Raw genomic sequence first — 20,705 nt, 5'->3', positions numbered from 1 at the left:
GTGGCAGTCACAAAATGCATTGCCTTTCTGATATACCTGCTACTACAAAACCAGAAACAAATAAGTTTTTTATGTATCTCCCCTTTCTCTTAGACTTAATTTTTATTTATTTCTGAACTACAGCTATCTTTGATCTGAATTGCAAAAATGCATTAGCGAAATATAAACAAAGATATGCTCACTGGAGTCAGAAATTATATGCATCATCTCTAAATCAATGCGAAAAATATACAAAGAAGCAGTAACAGATATATTACTCTGTGCTTGAAATATTTTTATGACAGTTCCCATATAATATGGGTGCAATATATCATCCATTGGGATGTTTACCTAAATTCTTAGTAAGATTGTACTTATTTATGTAAAGTACATTCTATTCTCAGTACTTCAAGACTTGTCTTTTCCAGAGATGGTAAGAAGCTACACATTACCACTAATATGAAATAAATTCTTGATTCTATGCTAACTGTATGATCAGGTCACACAGACACTTCACAGACCATTAAAACCTTCCAGTAATTGATAGGTAATCGCTCATTTGCTGTCTGCAGCAATGTACATGAGAGCAAAACCATTCTTTTTTACTAATGTAACATGTAGAATTTGCTGCTATTGCTACACTTAATGTTCACAGTGCCATATCATTTTTAATACAAACACTCATTTTCTGCTTCCTTCTTACATTTTCTATTAAAATGCAACACAAAACAGCACATATTTCATTCTATCCCTTTGAGGATTGCATAAGCAGTTCCAGGGAGTATCAGCTATTGTACTGTTACTATTACAGTAAATAAATATTTTAGAGTTTAAAAAACAGGTATTTCATCAATTAATTTTTTTTCTAGGAAACTACTTGCCCCTTGTTCAAACTTTTTACCTCTTCTTTAATGTAGTGCTAAGATAGCAGTTTTTAATACAAATAACACCTTGTATAACAAGGCAAATTCATATTCTAGTTAATAAACAGCATCAATAAATTTGTCAAGACTTTAACAGCATCCATACAGAACTTTTCATACACTGAGGAATTTATTCTCGTTAAGTGCTTTATCTTAAGCAGTTTCATTAGCCATGCTCTAATCCATATGAACAGAAATAAATGGAGTCAGGAAAATTATCTGTTTTAAGCCTTCCTATTACTAAGAAATAGTAATAACTTAGATGGGTTTTGTGATTAAAGGCAAGGAATCAAACTGATACAACTCAATTTACTCAATATAAGAATTTTTAGCAAGTTTATGCAATAAAGACCTGCAGTCTGTTGGAAATTTTCAGCAAAATACAAATTCAGGGTATTCTATACATTTGCCTGGAAGTTAAAAGACTAATTACATGAACTGATTTATTAATAAACGTGGCTTTTTGTCTAATTATTTTAAGTACTAACAGACTGGGGAACCATTTTAAATGTCTAATGTGCCTTGAAACCATTTTTTTTAGGCTAATTACATTTCTCACTAAAGTCACTATAGATATGCCCCTCAGGTTTTACACAGGAAGATTAAAGAAAAAAGAAAGATGATTACCTCATTGGCCAGGTCCAGTAATACTGGGGCAGCTGCATTTTTCATCACCCCATTCAGGTACCTAGACAAGACAAAGCCAGGTAATTTTGCAGTGGCAAGAAAAGACCAGTTTATACATGTCAGCATCCCTTGTGAATCTTTTTCATTTGGGGGAAAATACCCCATTACAGAGTATTTAATGGGAAATCTTTTAAAAAGTAAGTATTTTAAGCAATCATTAACTCTCCAGGGTTGTCTCCTATTCTATTCATCTGCAAAATATATCCATCTCAATGAAGACACTGGTAAAAACCCAATATATAAAGAAATTAAAAAAAAATGTGGCTTAATGACACACAAATAAATTATATCAGTACTACTTAAAGATGCATCACAGACCAATAAACCTCTATTGTTCATAATAAATATTTTTGGTTCCACATGACCTCCAACTATGAAGATGGACTGTATATCTTACCCAATTCACTGGTACACACAAAAACATAAATTCTCAAATTTATTCCAGATTTTATCAACTGGGCAGTAATTTAAATACTAAAGGCTTACTTTAGTGAAATCAGTCTAACAATTAATATTCTACAAAGAAAACAAGAAATATTTAGGATCCAATAAAGGTTGATAGAAAGTCATTATCCTATCAGTGGCAAAGGCTTAATGTTTCCAGTTGAGGGTATTACAGAATGATGTTTCTGACCATCAATTCACATAACGTCACTTTCCTCACTTCTGTTACCTTCACTGCTTGATATTTACATTTCGATAAAACCTGAAACCTGTGTTCTGAAGGTGATGGGAAGGAGCTATGATATTGGAAGCCACTTTGTGCTTTGCAGCCATGTGGAAAAGAACAATAGTTACCAACATTTGAACCTGCTCGTTTATCCTATCTGTATTCGCATAGCACATCATTACTGACATCATTAGAAGGCCACAGCCTTTCCAGCTCTATCATTATCTATCCATCAGAAGTCACTCTTCTGCTCATTAGTTACAGACATTAAAATTCTTTATCATTTTACCTTTCTGTGGAATGGGTGGCACACCTTTATAAAACCCCTTCAAATAAGATTAGATAGAGGGCTTTTTGCTTGAAAGTTATTCTAAAGCTTAATGAATTAAGGAAATGAAAAAAGCTTTTTGCTGTGAACTATTTCAGTTCCACATAAAAAAAAAAATCCAAAACATGTTTAAATATTGTAAATTTAAAACAGAAGAAAATGAGATATCATACACAACCAGGAAAATGTACTTGAGATTAAAGTTCTCAAACATGCATCTAGATGATCGAACAGCAATAGTAAGAATGAAGTAAATTTCTGTCATGTATTTCTAATGCTTCTGTCAACTCCATTATAGACTAACAGGTCTCACATGCTGATGGCAATACAGTTCTGAAGACTTGCTGATCCTTCTTGTACTTTGTGCTTGCCTAAGCTTCAGACCAGTAAGTCTCAGACAAGTAGAAGAAACTACTCTACTCAACTATTTTACTTGCTCCTAACAGGGACCACTGGAAATGTCTACCTTCAAAACCTGGTAATTTCTGACCTAAGAAAGCAATGACAGCACAATTATCTGCTTGAACGTTGGCAGAAATACTAAGGAGCATAGCACTCAGTCTGGGGTTTACAGCAGTAAAGTTGATGCTACAAAAGAGCAGAGGAGAAGACATGTTTGTCATATTTATGTCTGAAGTATTTCCAAGTGGCTTCTATCTCAAGTTGTCTGCTTCTGTAGCCTCCTACACTTACTGCACAGTAAATCTATTAAAACAGGACTGAAATGAGTTTTTTAGCTATTGACCAGAACATCTCTGATTTTAAAACATGTGCATTTTACTCAGCCATGTTAATACACTTGCAAAATGACATACTCAGAAATAGCATAAAGAATGATTTTCCCTACCACTACCACACAGCGTCATACATAATGCATTAGTTATGTACTGCTATCATACTTCAGACTACAGAAGAAGACAGGAGACCAAATCCTCCTACCTGATGTGAGACAAACTTAATAATACCTACAACCCTACTGACACCACTACAACTGCTGCTTTGCATAAAGCGAAATCTTGTCCTGTGTTTTAGGTTGAAGTTTCAGGCTGGAACTAGTGATTTACAGACACTCTAAGAAAAGGCTTACTTATGCAGCAGTTACAATTACCACAAGCCACTTCACTAAAACTGCGCAAGTGAAAAATAATTTAAAATAGTACTATATATGCATGTTATTAGCATAACAATATTTAAATCCAATATTCTTCCTAAACAAGAATCAACCCTAGGAAAAGCGTGATGCAATCCAGTACAAATTTTACAAAACAATACAACTACTAAAAAACCAAAATCAAACACCCAAACTAGTACACTTCACACTAGATATTCTAAACCAGTGTCTGATATAATCAGGCTGTGGTTAAGTTTTAAATACATGACTTTGGCAGAAGCACATTTAATTGTTTACAAATGAAGGCTCTTTGTTTATTTTCTTGATTCATACAGATTAGTATTAAGCACGAATATCACACATCACAAGTATGAATTCACTTGCCATGCATGCTCTTCAGATATGTCAGTCTACAAAGTAATATTTTAATTGCATATCTTTACCTGTTATCACTATGCCCCAATTATGTCACTGGAATATTTTTAGTAAAGCCTATGGAACTAACAGAAAAACTACAAGGTGTAGCAAGCGCAGTTTATTAGCTTAAGATGCAAACAATTGCAAAATGACATAAAGGTTTTCATCCTCCCTTAAAAACTATTTCTGACACTTCTGTTGATAAAACAGGAGTGATCTAAAAATTAGTGCTTTAACTGGCAATACATGAATATGTAACTTTTTGTAATGTAACACAAATGTTGTTTTAAACAAGCACAACAGAACAAGCTCTCTTGCTGTAAAGAAGTTATCAAAATCAGTCTTGACACAGAAATCCTAAAAATTACAAACTATAGGCAATACATAATAAATGCGATCACATACACTGGAAAAAATATTTGCTTATCCTGACTTAGAGCCAGGGAAGTAAACTCTTTCTTAATCAGAATGACCAAATCCTGAAAAATTTCTGTATTTCCAGTGAAAAACATTTTTACGTGAATCATTCTGTATTCCCAAATTCTTAATTTATTGTTATATAAAATTAGCTTCATAAGCAAATTTACTCACAACTGCTGTAAAAACCAGTAGCTATGATGAGAGTCTTAACTGGGGTGGGGAGGTCATACCTTTGGTAGTAAGTTTCGATAGCTTCAGCAGTGTGATGCTTGGCATGTGTTCTTTTGATTTGCTTCTAGAAAAATGAAAAAAAACAGGACTTTTACAAAGGTGTCATAGATCAAAACAGAAATCATGACTACACAAACACGCAACCCTTGGCTACACTTTGATAGATGTGAACCATGCTTTTAGATTCCATACAGAAATGACATTCAATCTACCTATTGAATTGAACATCTTCAGACTGTACTGCAATGTACCGTATGTAAAAGGCAGTAAGGTCACAATAATTGAATCTAAATAAGTTTACTGAAGGCTGCTGAGGGCAAAGAAAAACTTGTTCTCTCTTTCAACCTTTGTATTAATTTTCCCTCAATTCAATTCCATCTAAGTCTGGTACACTCTAGTTTTACAATTCAATTGGCATTTTTAACCAGGAAGAACATTGCTTAAAAACAACTTATTTGAAAAACTACAAAAAGTAATTCCACAGAGACTTGCCACTTGACTGACACCTGTCATCTCATGATAAATGACTCCATTTTCTGCCTCTCTTGCCTTCTGCCACTCCGGCAATGGTCATTTATCATCATCTCTGTCAGCAATGGAAAGCAGCACTGACAGTGCAAGTCAGCAAACATTTAGCACATGGAACCACGCAACACAGGGAAATTATTATTGTCAGAATAATAATGGTTTAGCATAATTTATTACAGGTCCACCAAATAAGCAAAGGCTAGATGTTATTAGACAGATGGATGGGTAGGCTTGGCAGTCATCCACTGAGACTCAGGCGGTGCTTGATGTGGAAAAAGGAACATCCTCCAAACCAATCAGAAAGCTGGCAGTTCAATTACAAAGAAATAAAGGGACATTCATCATTCAATTAGGCACCTGTCAACCCTCACAAAGGAGAAAACTTCTAACCTGGTACTCCTGGGAGAAGATGCTCAGCAGAGTGGACTGCGATTGACTGGAACAAATAAAAGAAGGACAAAGTTAATTACTGGAGTGCACTGCAAAGAAACAAAAGAGAAGGGAGCTTCAAAGGTAGGCCTGCTGCCCTGTAATCTAACAGAACATGAAAACAAGTGTGGAAAAGTTGTTCCAGATGAACACCTCAGACAAAGGCTTCCTGCTGCTAGGTCAAGGAGAGAGCGTATGAGGGAGGGGAGGAAAATATAGCAAGAATTTCAAATCAAACTAGCATATTGTTTGGGTGAGTCAACTTCAGAACCCAAAAGTCCTACCACGAGCAAGTAGTGGAGCTAAAAGGTAACAGGGAAAAAAAGGAAATTAAAGAAAAATTTCCATTAAAAATTGATGGGGTTAAATTCCATCAGCAGTTGGGAACATGCCGCTTGTTCTTTGGCAATGTATTGAAATTCATTTTGTTAGCAGCAAGGGAACTTCTTCAGTAGCTGTCTCATATTCAGGTTGAAAACTTCCCCCTCTGTCAGAAGTAGCATATGGGACCAGTGGAACATTCCCACTGAAACTGATGTGCTTTGAAAATGGAAACTTTCACAGCAGGAAGCCAAGATTCCCCGGAGTCGGTCATTTCCAAAAGCTGCCATAAGCTTCATTCATCTAAGGCTCCACTCAATGTCGAACACCTGGCAATGAAGCAACCTGGAAAGTATTCTTCCCAAGTGGGAATTTTTCTCTCTGAATTGTTAACATTTAGAAAAGAGACAAGATTTTTTTTCCTCTGAAAGGCAATCAATACCACACCGCTACTGTTTTCAATTGTCCTCTGCGGATATATCTACCTCATCACATCCTGAATACTACTAATTACTCCTGATATATTTTTCTACTACATGCAACTTGAACAAATTATAGTCTCAATAAATTGAGTTTTATGGTACAGCAAAGCATTATGAATAATTAACATTTTTTCCTTCCATTAACTTACTTGCTATGGCACAGCATAGGTAGTTCAAAGATTCCACAATCTCTAAAGTCTCACTTTTCTGTCAGATTTCTTGTATGTGAATTTAACACCGGTATCATATAATAATTACATTAAAAGTACATATTCTCTCAATACATAAATGACCCTTCTCCTTCCAACTGTAACACCTCAGAAGCACTAATTTAAAATAAGGAAGTCCTCCTCTCACTTTCAAAAGGGAACACTGAGGCACAAAACAACTAAATGGTTGGATCAGAGTAAACAGACAGTATGTATATGTAGCATGGTATAAAGTTACTTCTAAACAAAGTCACTGAAGAATCAGGAACAAAGTGACTAGATTAATGCAGTGCTGTATAAAGAACTTACAGGTATGCCTTATCCATAGCTGTGCTTCCAGGCTTTTTGCCATAATTCTGTATTTTGGGCTTGTCTGCCCAGCGCAACATCTGTGTGACAGCAGTAAGCTGAGCCTTGATCTTTGGTATTCTACACATGGGATTATTCACCCGGAGTACTCACTGAGACTGAATGTCAAAAATGTAGAAAAATGATAGCAACAGAAACTAATATATAGATTGATTAAATTAATGGATTACAGAAAATATAATCTAATACAGTAAAGAATTTAAATTTTTATAATAATATAATATAAATAATATAAATTTTTATAAAGTTTATATTAAATTAAAATAAATAGTATTTAAATAATAAATATTTATTTAATATTATTATACATATTATATATATGACACATATATATATATATGTATAATATTATTATACATATTATACATATGACACAGAGGCCAGGAGTTACATACCACAAAACCTCTCCAAAAGGTGCACAATCCAATTATGACAACCTGCAACCTACACATGTAATCACTAGAAGGTGAACAAAGGAAAGAAATTAAGATTATATACTTACACAGGCTATACACATACAGAAAGATATTTCAAGCTGATATAAAAAAAACCCAAACCTGCAGGCTATAAATAAGTTGGATACATATGGCTGTCTAATGGCTCACCAGATAACTATTATTACCTTGTAGATTTACATGGTCATAATGGTAGAACTGAATTTAGAGATAGATGTGGAAAAAGTCCCAGAACAGATCAGTATAGCATTTTACTTGATCTCTGGTTTGAGTTCTTCTCCATTGACATAGCAATTTTTGTAGTTTTAGGCTATTCCTGGTATGTCAACCGTATTTATACTACCATTATCCAATTATACACTGACAGTGACATATCAGAAGAAACTAAGACCATTATCCCTTCCTCCTTTTACACTCCTTCTTTAATAGCAGACTTGGAAATGCTAGGTTAATGACCTTGATGACCTTCAAGGTCTTCTCAAAACTAAATGTTTCTCTTATTCTTGTCCATTTTATTTGTCTCCTTGGTGCCCTTGGATTTTGACCTCCTTCAATTTAGTTCAACACTCCTCTGCTATGCTTCCAGCTGTTCAGATAATGTAGAATTTAGCTGGAATACTGAAAAAATTCATTCCAATAACAGTGTAAATTGGATATATACTGGATTGCAGGACAGAAACTTTATCACTGGGGCAAAGAGAATTATTCCAGTAACACCATTCAAATAATTACAAGACTTACTACTGGACGATCTTTCCCCTTCTCCAGGCAAAGCAGATTTGTATCTTCACATGTCTGTTTCCATGTTTCTTTCAGTTAACATAGTTCCAGTCTTAAACACTAAAACCATTCATCTGCCACTCAGTGTTTCCTTGCTACAATTTCATTGAGACAACTTCCTGGCAAAATGAAGTAGCTCCTCAAAACACAGATGGAGCATCTATTGAAAGATCCCATTGAGTGAAAACTGAAACATCATGGTTTCAGAAAGCACTGAAAAAGACCCTACTATGTACTTGGAGAGAGAAGAGGAGTCATGAACATGAATTGGAATAGCAAAACAGCACAATCACAACTGCTGATACTGCCAGCAAGAATACTACCATAGAAATTATCATTACTTCTAGAGGAACAGCTAAATTCCCAGGGCTCCATACATCCTCTGATACTTCTATACAAGATTTCAAAGCAACAAATGAGCAGATAAATGCCCTTATCACTGAGCTATCCAGTAAAACAAACGTAACACTGAAAGTGTTTTTTTTTTTTCAAAATAATATTTGAGTACTGTGTTATTGCCTTTCATGCATTACCTGAAGACTAGTAATATAGACGCTTGTGACAAGCAGACACTTTTGTTGAGAAACTGTAGAGCTAAGGTACATAATTACCAATTTTCTGAAACAAACGAACAAAAAAGCCAAAAGTCATAATTCTGAGTACTACCTCGTTTAAACATTTAATAATCTAACCTGTTATCCCTCTTGTAGAACTAAGGATATTGTCCAGGGAAATAAGCAAATTTTTCTCTTAAGTTCTGTAGTGACAACTTTCATGGAAACATTTTATTCTGCAATTCCAGACAGTAATGAATCTAACTCCCAGAGCTCTGTTCAAAGCATCCAGTCTCGCTCTTTAGATATCCTCTTTTACTTGTATACTGGCATCCACAATGACACCAATTTACCTTTTGTTACGCCATGCTGATGTCAGTGGCATACTTCCATCTGAATGCTTGATGCATTTCATGCTTTTGTCAATACGTAAGTGGATTTGAGCAGAAAACTGGAATCTAAAGTTGGCTGAAAATGCCCATTTTTTAAAGATAAAATTACTTCCATTTTATAAAATGAAACGTAAGTTCTAGGTTCCAAGTGATATAAAGATATAAAAATTTGCTTGCCATAAAAAAATAGTATTACAGTTATGAAAGTTATTTCTAACACACAAATCCAACATTTAGAATGGGATGCCCAAGACAGTGCAGAAAAAGGGATCAGAGAAATGATCTCTAAATACTTAGATATCAGTCTAGCTAGAAAGAAAACTGCAACTTTGGTGCTGGGAAAAGAATATGCCCTTTGGTCAATTACTACATAAGAATAAAATTTAGACCATTCTTTTCTAATCAATTTCTCAATTTGTAGACGAAGAATGCTATAATCCCTGGAGAGTGTTTCAGAAATGTTCTGGTTTGCAATGAGTACTCATATATAAAGTAGTAACAGATAAGTTACTACTTCATATAAGCGGTTTACTGCTTTGTAGCTAGAGTAGATACAAAACTTTGGCTAAGGAGCAGCTAGTAATGATGAAAGCAATTACCAGATCATCACCTCAACAAAACAGAATTGAAGATGCAATCAAGATTTGGAGTGCAGTCCAGCTTAATATTTGCTACTTACTCCAGCCTCACCAGGAGAAAATTCAAGCATAGCAAATGTTATGCAAATATTATATTATCAACCCTTGCAAATCATGAATTCTTTAGTTAAGATGAATCTTGCAGTTTTTACTTTATTTTCTGAGATTGCACCTACATGGAGTTGTAGCTGCAAACCAAAATTCCACTTGTTTCATGTTTCATGTTTTAGAATGAGTGTCTTTTCCCTCACTTTTAAATCCACAGTTGTTGCCTAAAGTAGAAAGAGTAAAAAATCAGTTTTACATTTAATGTATTTTATCATGGAACAAAGGAAGAGTATCTAAAGAGATTTCACACAGGTGGAGACAAGAAGGAGGAAAGCATAGTCCATAAGACAAATATGTTATATATAAACAGAATAGCTTCATTGTTTCCTTTTCACAAAATGGAATATTCCACCTTATTAAAAAGATGAATATATTGGTTAAAAATACAAGTGTAGGGGCAGGAGCTGTGTTTCCAAAATTCAAAAGATATTACCTGAGAAATCCCAAAGCTGCAGTGTCAAACCTTCTCTCTGAAGAATATACACTGCCACTTAGCTATAGCAGGAATTCAATAAGGGGAGAAGGGCGGGGGGGAAATTGTTTCTTCCACAGTCTCTAGTGAGTATGCAGTGCTACCCGTCTCTTTCATGTCATGAAAGTTCTAAAGTTCTAGAGTAGATAACAAGAATCTCTCATTTTTTTTAATCTGGAAAAGAACTTTCCCTTTACATGTATGATAAGTTTAAAAATACTTTTACTGGTACAATACTGAGCATTAAAATAAAAGTAATAGGGCTAGAACTGTGTGGTGCTGCTATGCCAGATTTAAAATCTAAGTGAGAAAAGAAAGATATAAATCCAAAAAATTTAAAAGTCTAGTGGTGAAAGGGGAATTCTCCTCACATCTATCCTGAAGATTCAGACCACGTGTCTAAAACATATTTTTCCTGTTATGTTATTAAAGACATGAAAGAAATCCAAGCAGCCAAATTCTCATCTTCCATACCACAAATCATTTGGAACAGGAACTCCTAAAGGAAGCAATGTTTATACTGCTTATCACATGCTAACCAGTCCACACCTTAATTTGTAAAAACTCTGGCAGTAATGGAATTCAAATAGATCTAGCAGCATCGTTTCAAATGCATAACATGCACAGAGGCATACAGCCTCAGTGGCTTCCCAGAACTGCAGGATGTGGGCAGCAAGCCCATGTAACCACAGTTACACCTGTAAATGACCCAATGCCTGTCTGATGGTCAAATTCCCACCTGAGAGGAGGTGACAACTAGTGGATTCTCAGAATTGTGTCAGGAATGTCCAGACAACAAAAAGGCTTCTTAGCAGTCTGAAAGATTCCACAAGAGAATCCAGGAAGGCACAGGAATACCAAAGACCTACCCAGAGCTTGTTAGGCTTGTATACCTGAAGAACATGGAACAAAGGAGGCACATTGACCTCTACAATAGTTACAGCTTTAATCTTTCTTCACTGTAGCCTCTAGTACAAAAATCTTTCTTATAGTTTAGTATTACTGTGGTCATTCTCTGAAGAAAATTCTCAAAATGCAAACTATTGTCTCTGTATACATTTGTACTTTCATCACTCACAAATCTACCAATGATTTATCAGAAGTCAGTGAATTACCAATTTAGGTTAAATCAATATACTTGTCAATATACATGAGTGTGAATATATATTTTTAAATCAATAGGTGAGTTTTAATTAGAGCTACTAAGTAACATAGAAGTATCTAAGTCTTTAGTTACAACATGCTAACTTCTATAAAGGGGCCATCTTCCAATTTTCCAGCTTTCCAGCTACACCAGTTCAAGTCTGGAATACAAAACCAGTTTTATTATTTCTGCATAAGAAGCCTTCTATACAATGAAGCATTAATGGTAGCTACTCCTTTGGAAACTCTCAAGTCAATACAGTTCTGTAGAGGAAATACTCCCATTACAAATATATTATTATTATTATTATTGTGTTGTTGTTGTTACTGTTGCTGTTATTGTTATGCTGTATGCGTGTAGATATACACATAGATATGAAAAGAAGTATGTGATGATATCCTCATTTCAGACTTACGATTACATTTCAAATCAAGATGAAATTCAAGCTCATCTGAAGAACAACAGAATTAATCAATTTTAAAATTCACTGATATCCAGTTCATTAAGCTGTACAACAGCTCAACTCAAAAGACTTAGATCCCTAAAAATTGCTTTTGTCTCAAAGTCAATTTCATACCTTTGGCAGGATCAAAAATAAAATACAAAGTAAAGATTTTGAGGAGAAAGATATCCTGCATTGCAGGCTTCAGTATTCAATGATAATAAAAAGGTTAAATTCAGGAATGTGCATACAACTTTGCTGCCTATAACCAGGGTTATGAGTATAACTGTATGAGAATGCTCAGCGAAGGCTACTTGAGAAGAGTCATCACTTCTATGACCTTGACATTGGTTGGTCCCACAACTTCTATACAATTTAGTGATGTGCGAGAACAGATGATGGTGCAATACATAGAAATGGCAGCATTTAAAATTCATAGTAGCGTAAGGCCATTACTTTTCCCACTGGACCACTTGAACTTTAATAATGTCTGACCTAGTTGGCCAATAAGTTCTAGCAGCAGACAGAGGAAAATTGCCAGTATTAGATACTGTTTGATTTTTCATTTAGGAAGACTTAGAAGTTCCTTTAAGAACAGAGCACCAATTCTTCCTGTAGACACCTAATTTTTTGGTGTCTCTTGTAACAACCAATATATTTTAAAACAACTGCAGACTATGAATGATCTGTATCAGATGTGAAAAAAAATAAATTGCAGAGGTAAGTACAAATAACCAATACAGGCAATGATCCCAAAATAACGCTAGCTCTTTGCAGAGATAAATTACACCTTCTTTCACCCACACTACAAAAATCTAATTTCCAATAGCAGTAATGTAAGTGTAACTAAAAGTACTCCATATTCAAATGATTGCAAAGTACTTATGATCAATCTCCCAACCTGAAAAGAGACAAACAAAAATGCTGGTTTTCCATTCACATATACATTGTTGAGAAGAACAGCATCATGCTTTAACAGTGGATAAATAAGTAACATGTTAAAAAAATCCAGCAATCACAGCAATGGTAGAGTAGCAGGTCCATATGAAAAGAAACTATTTTTTCAGTTTTATAATCTTTATAAGCAAGTAGTGAAAATGGACAGTAATTTGCCTAAGATATTGTTCTGATATAATTTCTTTCTGGAATTAAACAATGCTTGTTGCATGAATGTTTGGAACCTATTCCAATGCCAAACCCACAGAGAGACCTCTCTAAGTAAATAGTGTTTTACTAATGTTTCAAGTCTCTTACATTAAAGTATAAAACCATTTTTTATGGTCACATTTTCAAACTCAAAAATATTTTCAGATGTAATACAGAACAATATATATTCACAATAGGGCTTAAGAAATACATGGTCAGTACTAAAATGTGAAATTAAAACTCCCAAATATTCTGCCATCAGGCTTCAATGACTGTTGAACATCCTCACCTTACAGACAGCAGAACTCATCTTTAAGTGTCTAATCAGGGAATCCACTGACAAAAGAAACTGATAGGAGTCAAACAGGGTTTGTCTCCACATACACCTTGATAAGCTCAGTACTTGTCCAACACATCTCCATTTCCTGGTATTCTTAAGAATTCTGCTTTTAACTCTACCATTAATTTTTTGGAGAAAATTAAAAACAAAAACAAAAACAAAACAAAACAAAAAAACCATGCTTGAGAACCATGCTTGAGAATAGCAAAAGTACATGATTTGCTATGTCCTTCATTTCAACCACTTAGATAAAGCTTAGTAAGTTAGTTAACACGAAGAAAAGTCTCTTCATATCCAGGAAAGAATCAGTGAACGTCCCAAAGCAGAGCCATACAGCAGCATACCAGACTGAGGAAAAAGGCAAAACATCTGTGAACATTTGCACTCAAGTGTATATCATCCACACTTCAATTTACTTCAGTTAAGACTGTAACAAAAACATGTTTGCAAGTTTGACATCTTTATCTTAGTAGTACAATCTAAATATCGAACCATTAGACAAAAATACACTAAAGTAGTTCCTTATCTGATGTTGGTTGTGCAAAGAAGGACGTTCCTAGGGTGCAACAGCAATGGATCCCAACAAGCAGTTAAGGCAAAGAAGATACAATTTAAACCAGGGGTTTATCCTTCTCCTTTCTTATCTGCCCTACTGATTGGGCCAAGGTCGACACATTGAAAATATACTCTGTAGGCCATTACCAGAAAGCAATTTTTGAAATATTTATTTTGTGTTCATCCCCTCATTTTATTTGGATTATCCTATCGTGCTGCTTCCTCTTATGTCCAGGAAAAGAAATAGATCAGAAGTTAAGGTAAGTTTTTCAGACTTCAATCTCAAATTTACTTACTGTGGACGAACTGGAAAATAATTCTACTTTATAGATTTTTTTTTTCCAGCAAAACTATATTGTCCTGTACAAGTTAGGTGTTTAAGTTTAGAAAACTATTTTTTTTAATGAATGGTAATTCAGAGCTAATTAGCTTGTTCATTTTGTATTAAAAAATTAGCCTGCATGTAAAAAGCATACATGTGCTGAACTTAATAAATCCCTAGACACCCATAAACAATTTACTCCTAAAAATATATAATCAGATTTAGAAAACTATAAACTACATTTAAAATTTACTATTTAGAAGCAATTAATTACAAAGACAGCCAGGTGGCTTTCATTACATAAATTACTGTTAATGACACTTGCCTCATGCTGCTACTGTATTTAGCATTTGCATGCATCACATGTCAAGCACACACACTGTTGCATAGGTTTCTCCAGGGTAAAAAGTGAACATCTTAAGTCAAAAAAGCTTCCAGTTATCCAATCAAAACTGTTAATTCCTTAAACAAGTTAGGATCTTATTGATGTTTCCCATTCAGGATATAATCTAAAATATATTCAGGATAAAATTTCAAGAATCAAACACAGATGATATAGAAGTGATAGTTTGTAGTAAATTCCCATTTCGGTTATGATGCAGACTCAAGGCAAGAGATTAATCCATTTATAGCTAGTTCCCTTGAGATTTTAGAGCCCTAGACAGTGTTTATAATTAAAAAAAATAGAATTTTTAAAATATTTGTAATGATTGAACAAAAAAAAGGAAAAAAAAAGATAATAATTCTTGTCTTTTCCTGAACCAGCTGGGGGATGGGCCACTTGAATCTGCTTACTGGAGGGTCTTCTTTGAAAGTTTCCTCCCAAATTTGCCCTAAACCAGAACATCTACCTACCCAACAGTACAGTATTTTGTCTTGCATATCTAAGTTGTTGTACCATGCATGCAGATATTTACAGTCTACTTTCAGCCCCAGGGATAAATCTTATTATGCCATAAAGGGAATAACATAATTTAATGCCACTACTTACTTCCCCTTGGAAAGACTGCAGAAATACACAAGAAGGAAATCCAGCTATCTCTTTTTACTAATGTTCTTCCAGCATTCTCTTTTTAAAAAAGCCGTCTACCTAAAACTGGAAGGCAATATGAAGGGAACATCACAAGAGCTGATCACAACATTACATTAGTGTATCCTAAAACTTCTCTAACCCTTTCCACTCCTATCAACAGGCTTTTCCTTTTTTTTTCCCTTCCTCCCCTCTCTAGAGGAGTTTTCTGGTGTTGCTTATATTGCCCTGAAAATACATACAATGTCTATAAGCTTTGTTTCTCACAGTGCCACTGCAGGAAATGCTGGCTTTCCAGAACAGAATCTAATGGAACAGAGTCATATCTGATATAAATAATCAATAAGATTGACTATACAGCATCACCTTCACTAAGCATCAAAATTTCACTGATTTTGGTAGAATGAACCTAGAGGCTTTGGTAAATAAATGTGGAAGCCAAGGAAGAAGAAACATTAGCTCTCTGTTAAAATAAGTTGAAGATGACCTCAGCATGCATCAAGCAGTATGGCATGACTCACTGACACTTCTTAAATTTTTGTGACTAATCAGAAACAGAATAAAAATATACATTACCATCTTTATATTAAGTCCATAAGTACTACAGTTAAAAAAAAAAAAGTCAATGAGAAGGCAAAACATTCTCAACTGGAATGTTTACATGTCTGCACATTAGTGACTAACTAACAACTTACATATATATGTTATACATGATATATCTTATTAAGAGACAGTATATTCTTATAAAAGATATCTCTCCTTTTAACAAAAAGGTATCAGTAAGAAGATGTTGAGATCAAGTTTCTGGTTTTTAGAAACCAAAAGATTTAGAGTGAAGAAGGGAGCTAAGCCATAAATCAGTACTTTGTTTTCAAACTTATCTTTCTAAGAACAAGTAAAAGATTCCTCTATCAACTTTTATTTAGAAGTAATTTCTCCTTCATCAGGACAGTAATATTTTAAGGTCAAAAGTAGAAAAAACGGCATAAATGTGATTTTTATCACAGCAGGTATGAAAGTATTTTTGTGTCTCTTTACCCCCAAAGTATTTTGTTAATGCACCTCTCCACGAAACCAACTGCAAAGAAATACTGAACTTAAAGTTATGGCTGTTCATATGTAATCTGTTACCTGGATTAAAAAAAAAAAAAAAGGCAGAAGGCCTCTCTATCCACCTAATCACCATATCAATGACACATGCCACAACAGAGAAGCACTAGTTTATTTGATTGATCATGGTAGATAAACTCCAAATAACAGAGAAATTAACAAATGCTTGACATTTGCTCAACATCCATTATTCTGACACTGCTTTCAGGATTTCAAAGCCTGGGAGTATGCTTAATCAACATTCATATTCCCTAGTGAGCTACAGGCACCATATTGCGCCCCGCCTTAGTACTGATGAAAACTGCATATTGGCCATTTCCAAAATGTTCTGGGACTCCACGCAGGGCCTCTTCTCTCCCTTGTTCCTGTTCTGCAGTTTTCTTTTAAACACTTCCAAGACAAAAGCATCTGCCAGTTTTTCTCTCTAGGGATGTATGCAAAATGAACTTAACAGTTTTAAGGCAAGAGAAACCCTCACATCTAAATTCATTCATAGGACAGAAAAGGGCCTAAGAGGCCTCTCTAGGGACAAAACCCTGCTGAAATTTTCCCCGACAACACTGGGAGCTTTATAAAATCTAAGTCCAGACAATTTCCAATTCAAATGCCCAGCATAGCATGACCTTTGTCAGATCTATGAGCCCTAGATGCACCCACTATTTTTTTATTCTAACCAGCACAGACATTAGGCAGGGCACTACTGCTAAGCAGGAGGTTGACTATTTGCATGCTCTTCTATTGTGAAAATGTAACAGTGACAGCACTGTGTCGAATTCTTTTCCCCCTAGAACTTTAACTCCATAGGAGAGGCATAGCTGACAGATGACTCTCCCAACATCTGTGTTATGTACACTGCACAGATGAGGAACCTTGGATCACTGTCACGGCTTCTCAGAGATGACCTACACCTTTCTTATATCTACACATGGTAAAAAAAGTAAAATAAAAATTTGAAAATGCCTTTTCTTAAATGAAAAGTAAATATGGCAAGAAAGATTAACATAATTTAGTCATTAAGCTGTTCACATAGCAGCTCACCATATGTTGTATAAATGTCCTATACAAAATAATTTATCAGCCCTGACACGTCGCACATCATATTGTATTATTTAATATGCTTACTAAAATTGCATGGATCAAGCACCACTTCTGAAAGCATACAGAAAGCCCTAGAAAATATTTCTTCATCTTCCGTGATTTATTTTCATTGCCTTTTACAGCTACATGATAAAGTAGAACTTGCAAAATTATGAGGTTAGGGTTTACACAGCTATTGCTTCATATACTATAATATAAAAATTGGCTTCATGTCTATATAACATTTTACTTGCATTTAATATTCAGAGGCACATTAAATTAAGCACACTGCTTTCCACTGCATATTTTAATAATTTCAACTGGTTCTAACAGTAAACATCCTGATCCACTAATGCAAAGTTCCACTGAGAGAGAGATATCCTTGAAAAAGAAACTAAAGAGCTTAGAATTACAAAACAAACTAACACAAACAAGTAATATGTGATACATGCTGACCTCCCTAAATCTGTCTACATAAAAATATATTCACTTCTACACAGTAGCTGAAACATTTTAATATTATCTTTAAATTACTGTGATTTAAAATGTTAGAATGACAGGCATCTATTGCAGATAAATGGACAAAATTCTCTATCCAGAAACCTTGAAACCACAAAAAAAGAAAAAAACAATGTGTAAGAATGATCGTCTGTCACTGTCGAGGTCTGTGTCTAAATAGCAAATTAAAACAAAAAGTGTAAGCAGGAAGCTTGTGAATAATAGTTGTTGGGCAACCAATGGAATTTGTTTGGAAAAAAATCCTCAGCACTTAGATGACATATCAAGGAGACAGATATGGCTAGGAAAATATTTAGACTGAAACTATGCATTTATTCCATAAAGGACCATTTTCCTTTCTTTCTCAGACTTCTGATGTCAAAGGAACACAATAAAAATGAGATAAAAATGTAGCCCAACTTACTCTTCTTGGTCAACAATTATATTCTCCTGTTCCTAATAACAGGATAAAAGAAAACATATTCCTGTGTTATATCACTCACTGCAATAAGGTCATTGAACTCCATTTGGATGGAACTTGTTTGGCTTATTGGAGTACCTGCCAGTTGGTCAAAGCAGATCTTCCTTTTTAAGCTCTGTAAGAACATGAGATCTAGGTTTCAAGTTTTTTTCCTCTTTTTGTATGTCGTGCACCCCAAGAAAATGCACTTGTCTAGGAGGACATATTGCTCAGCTGTGTTGAAAACTGGAGGAGAACTGCATTTACAACATGGATTTTATATTAAAGCCATAAATGGCTAATGTTCAATAGCTATTTCATATATAGAAACATACACTCCCTCTGCCTACTGTACTACTCTCCACAAGATGTAGTCTCCAAATGAGCATCCATATTCCACAGAAGAGATGCAATAAAGGACTGGATGGTACAACAGGATCAACAGAAGACTGATAAGAAATTCTGTTATCTCCCAGCCAACCACAAATAGAAACAGAGATACGTGATGTATTTATTGTTGTCTGTGTCCTCAAGTAACAACAGGGAACTCCAAAAGACCCTTTATAGTAATTCAGTCACAGGAGCGAGTATTACCTCCATCCTGGTCACAGTTTCTACATTGCCTTTGAAACGGTTTCAAACAGGCCGCATTGCATAAGAGAATACTTCTGCTATCACATGGATCTTATTCAAAGGAATATTTGATAACGTTTTCCTTTCTGTGAAAGAAGAATGTGTGCTATCTTAGGACATTTTTATTCCGTGTTGACATTTGTGGAGGTATATGGGAAACTAGGCCATCAAATGCTTCCAAGACTTTGAAGGCCTAAATACAGATATGCAAATAGAGGACAATCACTCAAACAATAAAGTCCTCTTCAGCACTACATCCTGATCTGAAGCCTTTTTCCACGTTTGGATGTTTGGACAGACAGCAACACTTAACGTTCTATTCAGATGAAAAGGATAAAGCAAGATAGTGAAGTTCAGCAATTCTCTGACACAAAGCAATGAGACTGTCACTATCAATCAGGCTACTGGATATCCTGGTGTGTGCAATGGAAGGGATAGTATCTTCTACTCAAATCACTATCATTACTCAAGATGTTATGGACACAAGAATTTTAAAAAAAGATTGTAACAAAATAAAATACATTATTTGTAAAAAAAATGCTTTAGTTGCTTAAACAGAAGTTGTTCACAAATCATAATGTTTTTCCCATGATAGGCACAGGTTCCTGTTTGGCAAATTTAAGCCTTTTGACAAGAAGGTAATTTACTTTGAATTCTTCATTTGAAGTCCATGGACAAAAAGGACTTCATGAGATACAAGCTGAAAACTAATAACAGAGAATGGCTATTGAAGTTTGAAATCTACTTGTATGGTACCAATTAGTCAAACAAACAAGGTTATTAACCATCACCTGATCAGAAGAGTGCAGGGCATTATCTTTCCATTCCTCTGTCAATGTTGTTGGTTTTTCTTGGTAACAATATACTCTATCACTCTTGTCTTAGAAGACAATTTTATTAGGATCAGTTCCTGTATTCCATTTTCTTACAGAAATTAATCCTCAGCAGTATTTCACTCAGTTGAGAGAGTAATTCGAGCTTCTGAAACTTTCACACTAAAAATAGAGATGTTACTTTCACCAGAAACTTAAAGGAATGAACAATTTAAAAAGTACTCTCTTAGAAGCGTATATGCTGTTTTTTATAGTGATGCGATAAGCCATAAGGGCATATACCAGCACCAAAATGGTTGCAGTCATTAATTTAAGTAATAAATCATAGGTTCTGATAACAATGAGAGCAAACAGATGCTAACAAGAAAATGTATTATTTAATAAGTTGTGTGTTATAAAAATGTAAGCATTTAGGACACTTCTTAAATTTTTATAATAATATGCATTTAATACATGACTGTTTTGACACATACAAAAATCAAATTTATAGGCCTCATTCAGGACTTGCTTTCTCTTCTGTGAACAAAGAATGGATTCCTGAGAGAGAAAAAACTCAAGAAGTCAATGCTTCAAATAGATGTCTGCAACAAAATCAAGTCGTTTGTCTTGCTG

General features: G+C 34.6%; 1 protein-coding gene and 1 long non-coding RNA gene across 6 annotated transcripts in view; one reads left to right on the top strand and one right to left on the bottom strand.

The window, feature by feature from the left end:
• The window catches only part of LOC137475603 (uncharacterized), a 4,815-nt gene extending 1,500 nt beyond the window's left edge, over nucleotides 1-3,315 (top strand). Inside the window, exon 3 of the long non-coding RNA XR_010999972.1 lies at nucleotides 3,034-3,315. This is a non-coding gene — a long non-coding RNA (uncharacterized lncRNA). The remainder of the gene's footprint in view (nucleotides 1-3,033) is intronic.
• CDIN1 (CDAN1 interacting nuclease 1) overlaps nucleotides 1-20,705 on the bottom strand; it is a 123,852-nt gene that overhangs the window by 92,769 nt on the left and 10,378 nt on the right. For 3 of the 5 annotated variants that reach the window (XM_068193039.1, XM_068193044.1, XM_068193040.1), the window contains exons 2-4: nucleotides 5,685-5,730; nucleotides 4,766-4,830; nucleotides 1,530-1,590 (exon numbers count right to left, since the gene is read on the bottom strand). In XM_068193039.1, coding sequence (XP_068049140.1) covers nucleotides 1,530-1,590; nucleotides 4,766-4,830; nucleotides 5,685-5,730 — 172 coding nt within the window. The remainder of the gene's footprint in view (nucleotides 1-1,529; nucleotides 1,591-4,765; nucleotides 4,831-5,684; nucleotides 5,731-20,705) is intronic. The other 2 variants (XM_068193041.1, XM_068193043.1) reach the window with 1 other exon arrangement.

This window comes from Anomalospiza imberbis, chromosome 6 (assembly GCF_031753505.1).
Source record: "Anomalospiza imberbis isolate Cuckoo-Finch-1a 21T00152 chromosome 6, ASM3175350v1, whole genome shotgun sequence".
Classification (NCBI taxonomy): domain Eukaryota; kingdom Metazoa; phylum Chordata; class Aves; order Passeriformes; family Viduidae; genus Anomalospiza; species Anomalospiza imberbis.
This window is presented reverse-complemented; position numbering and strand designations above follow the sequence as displayed.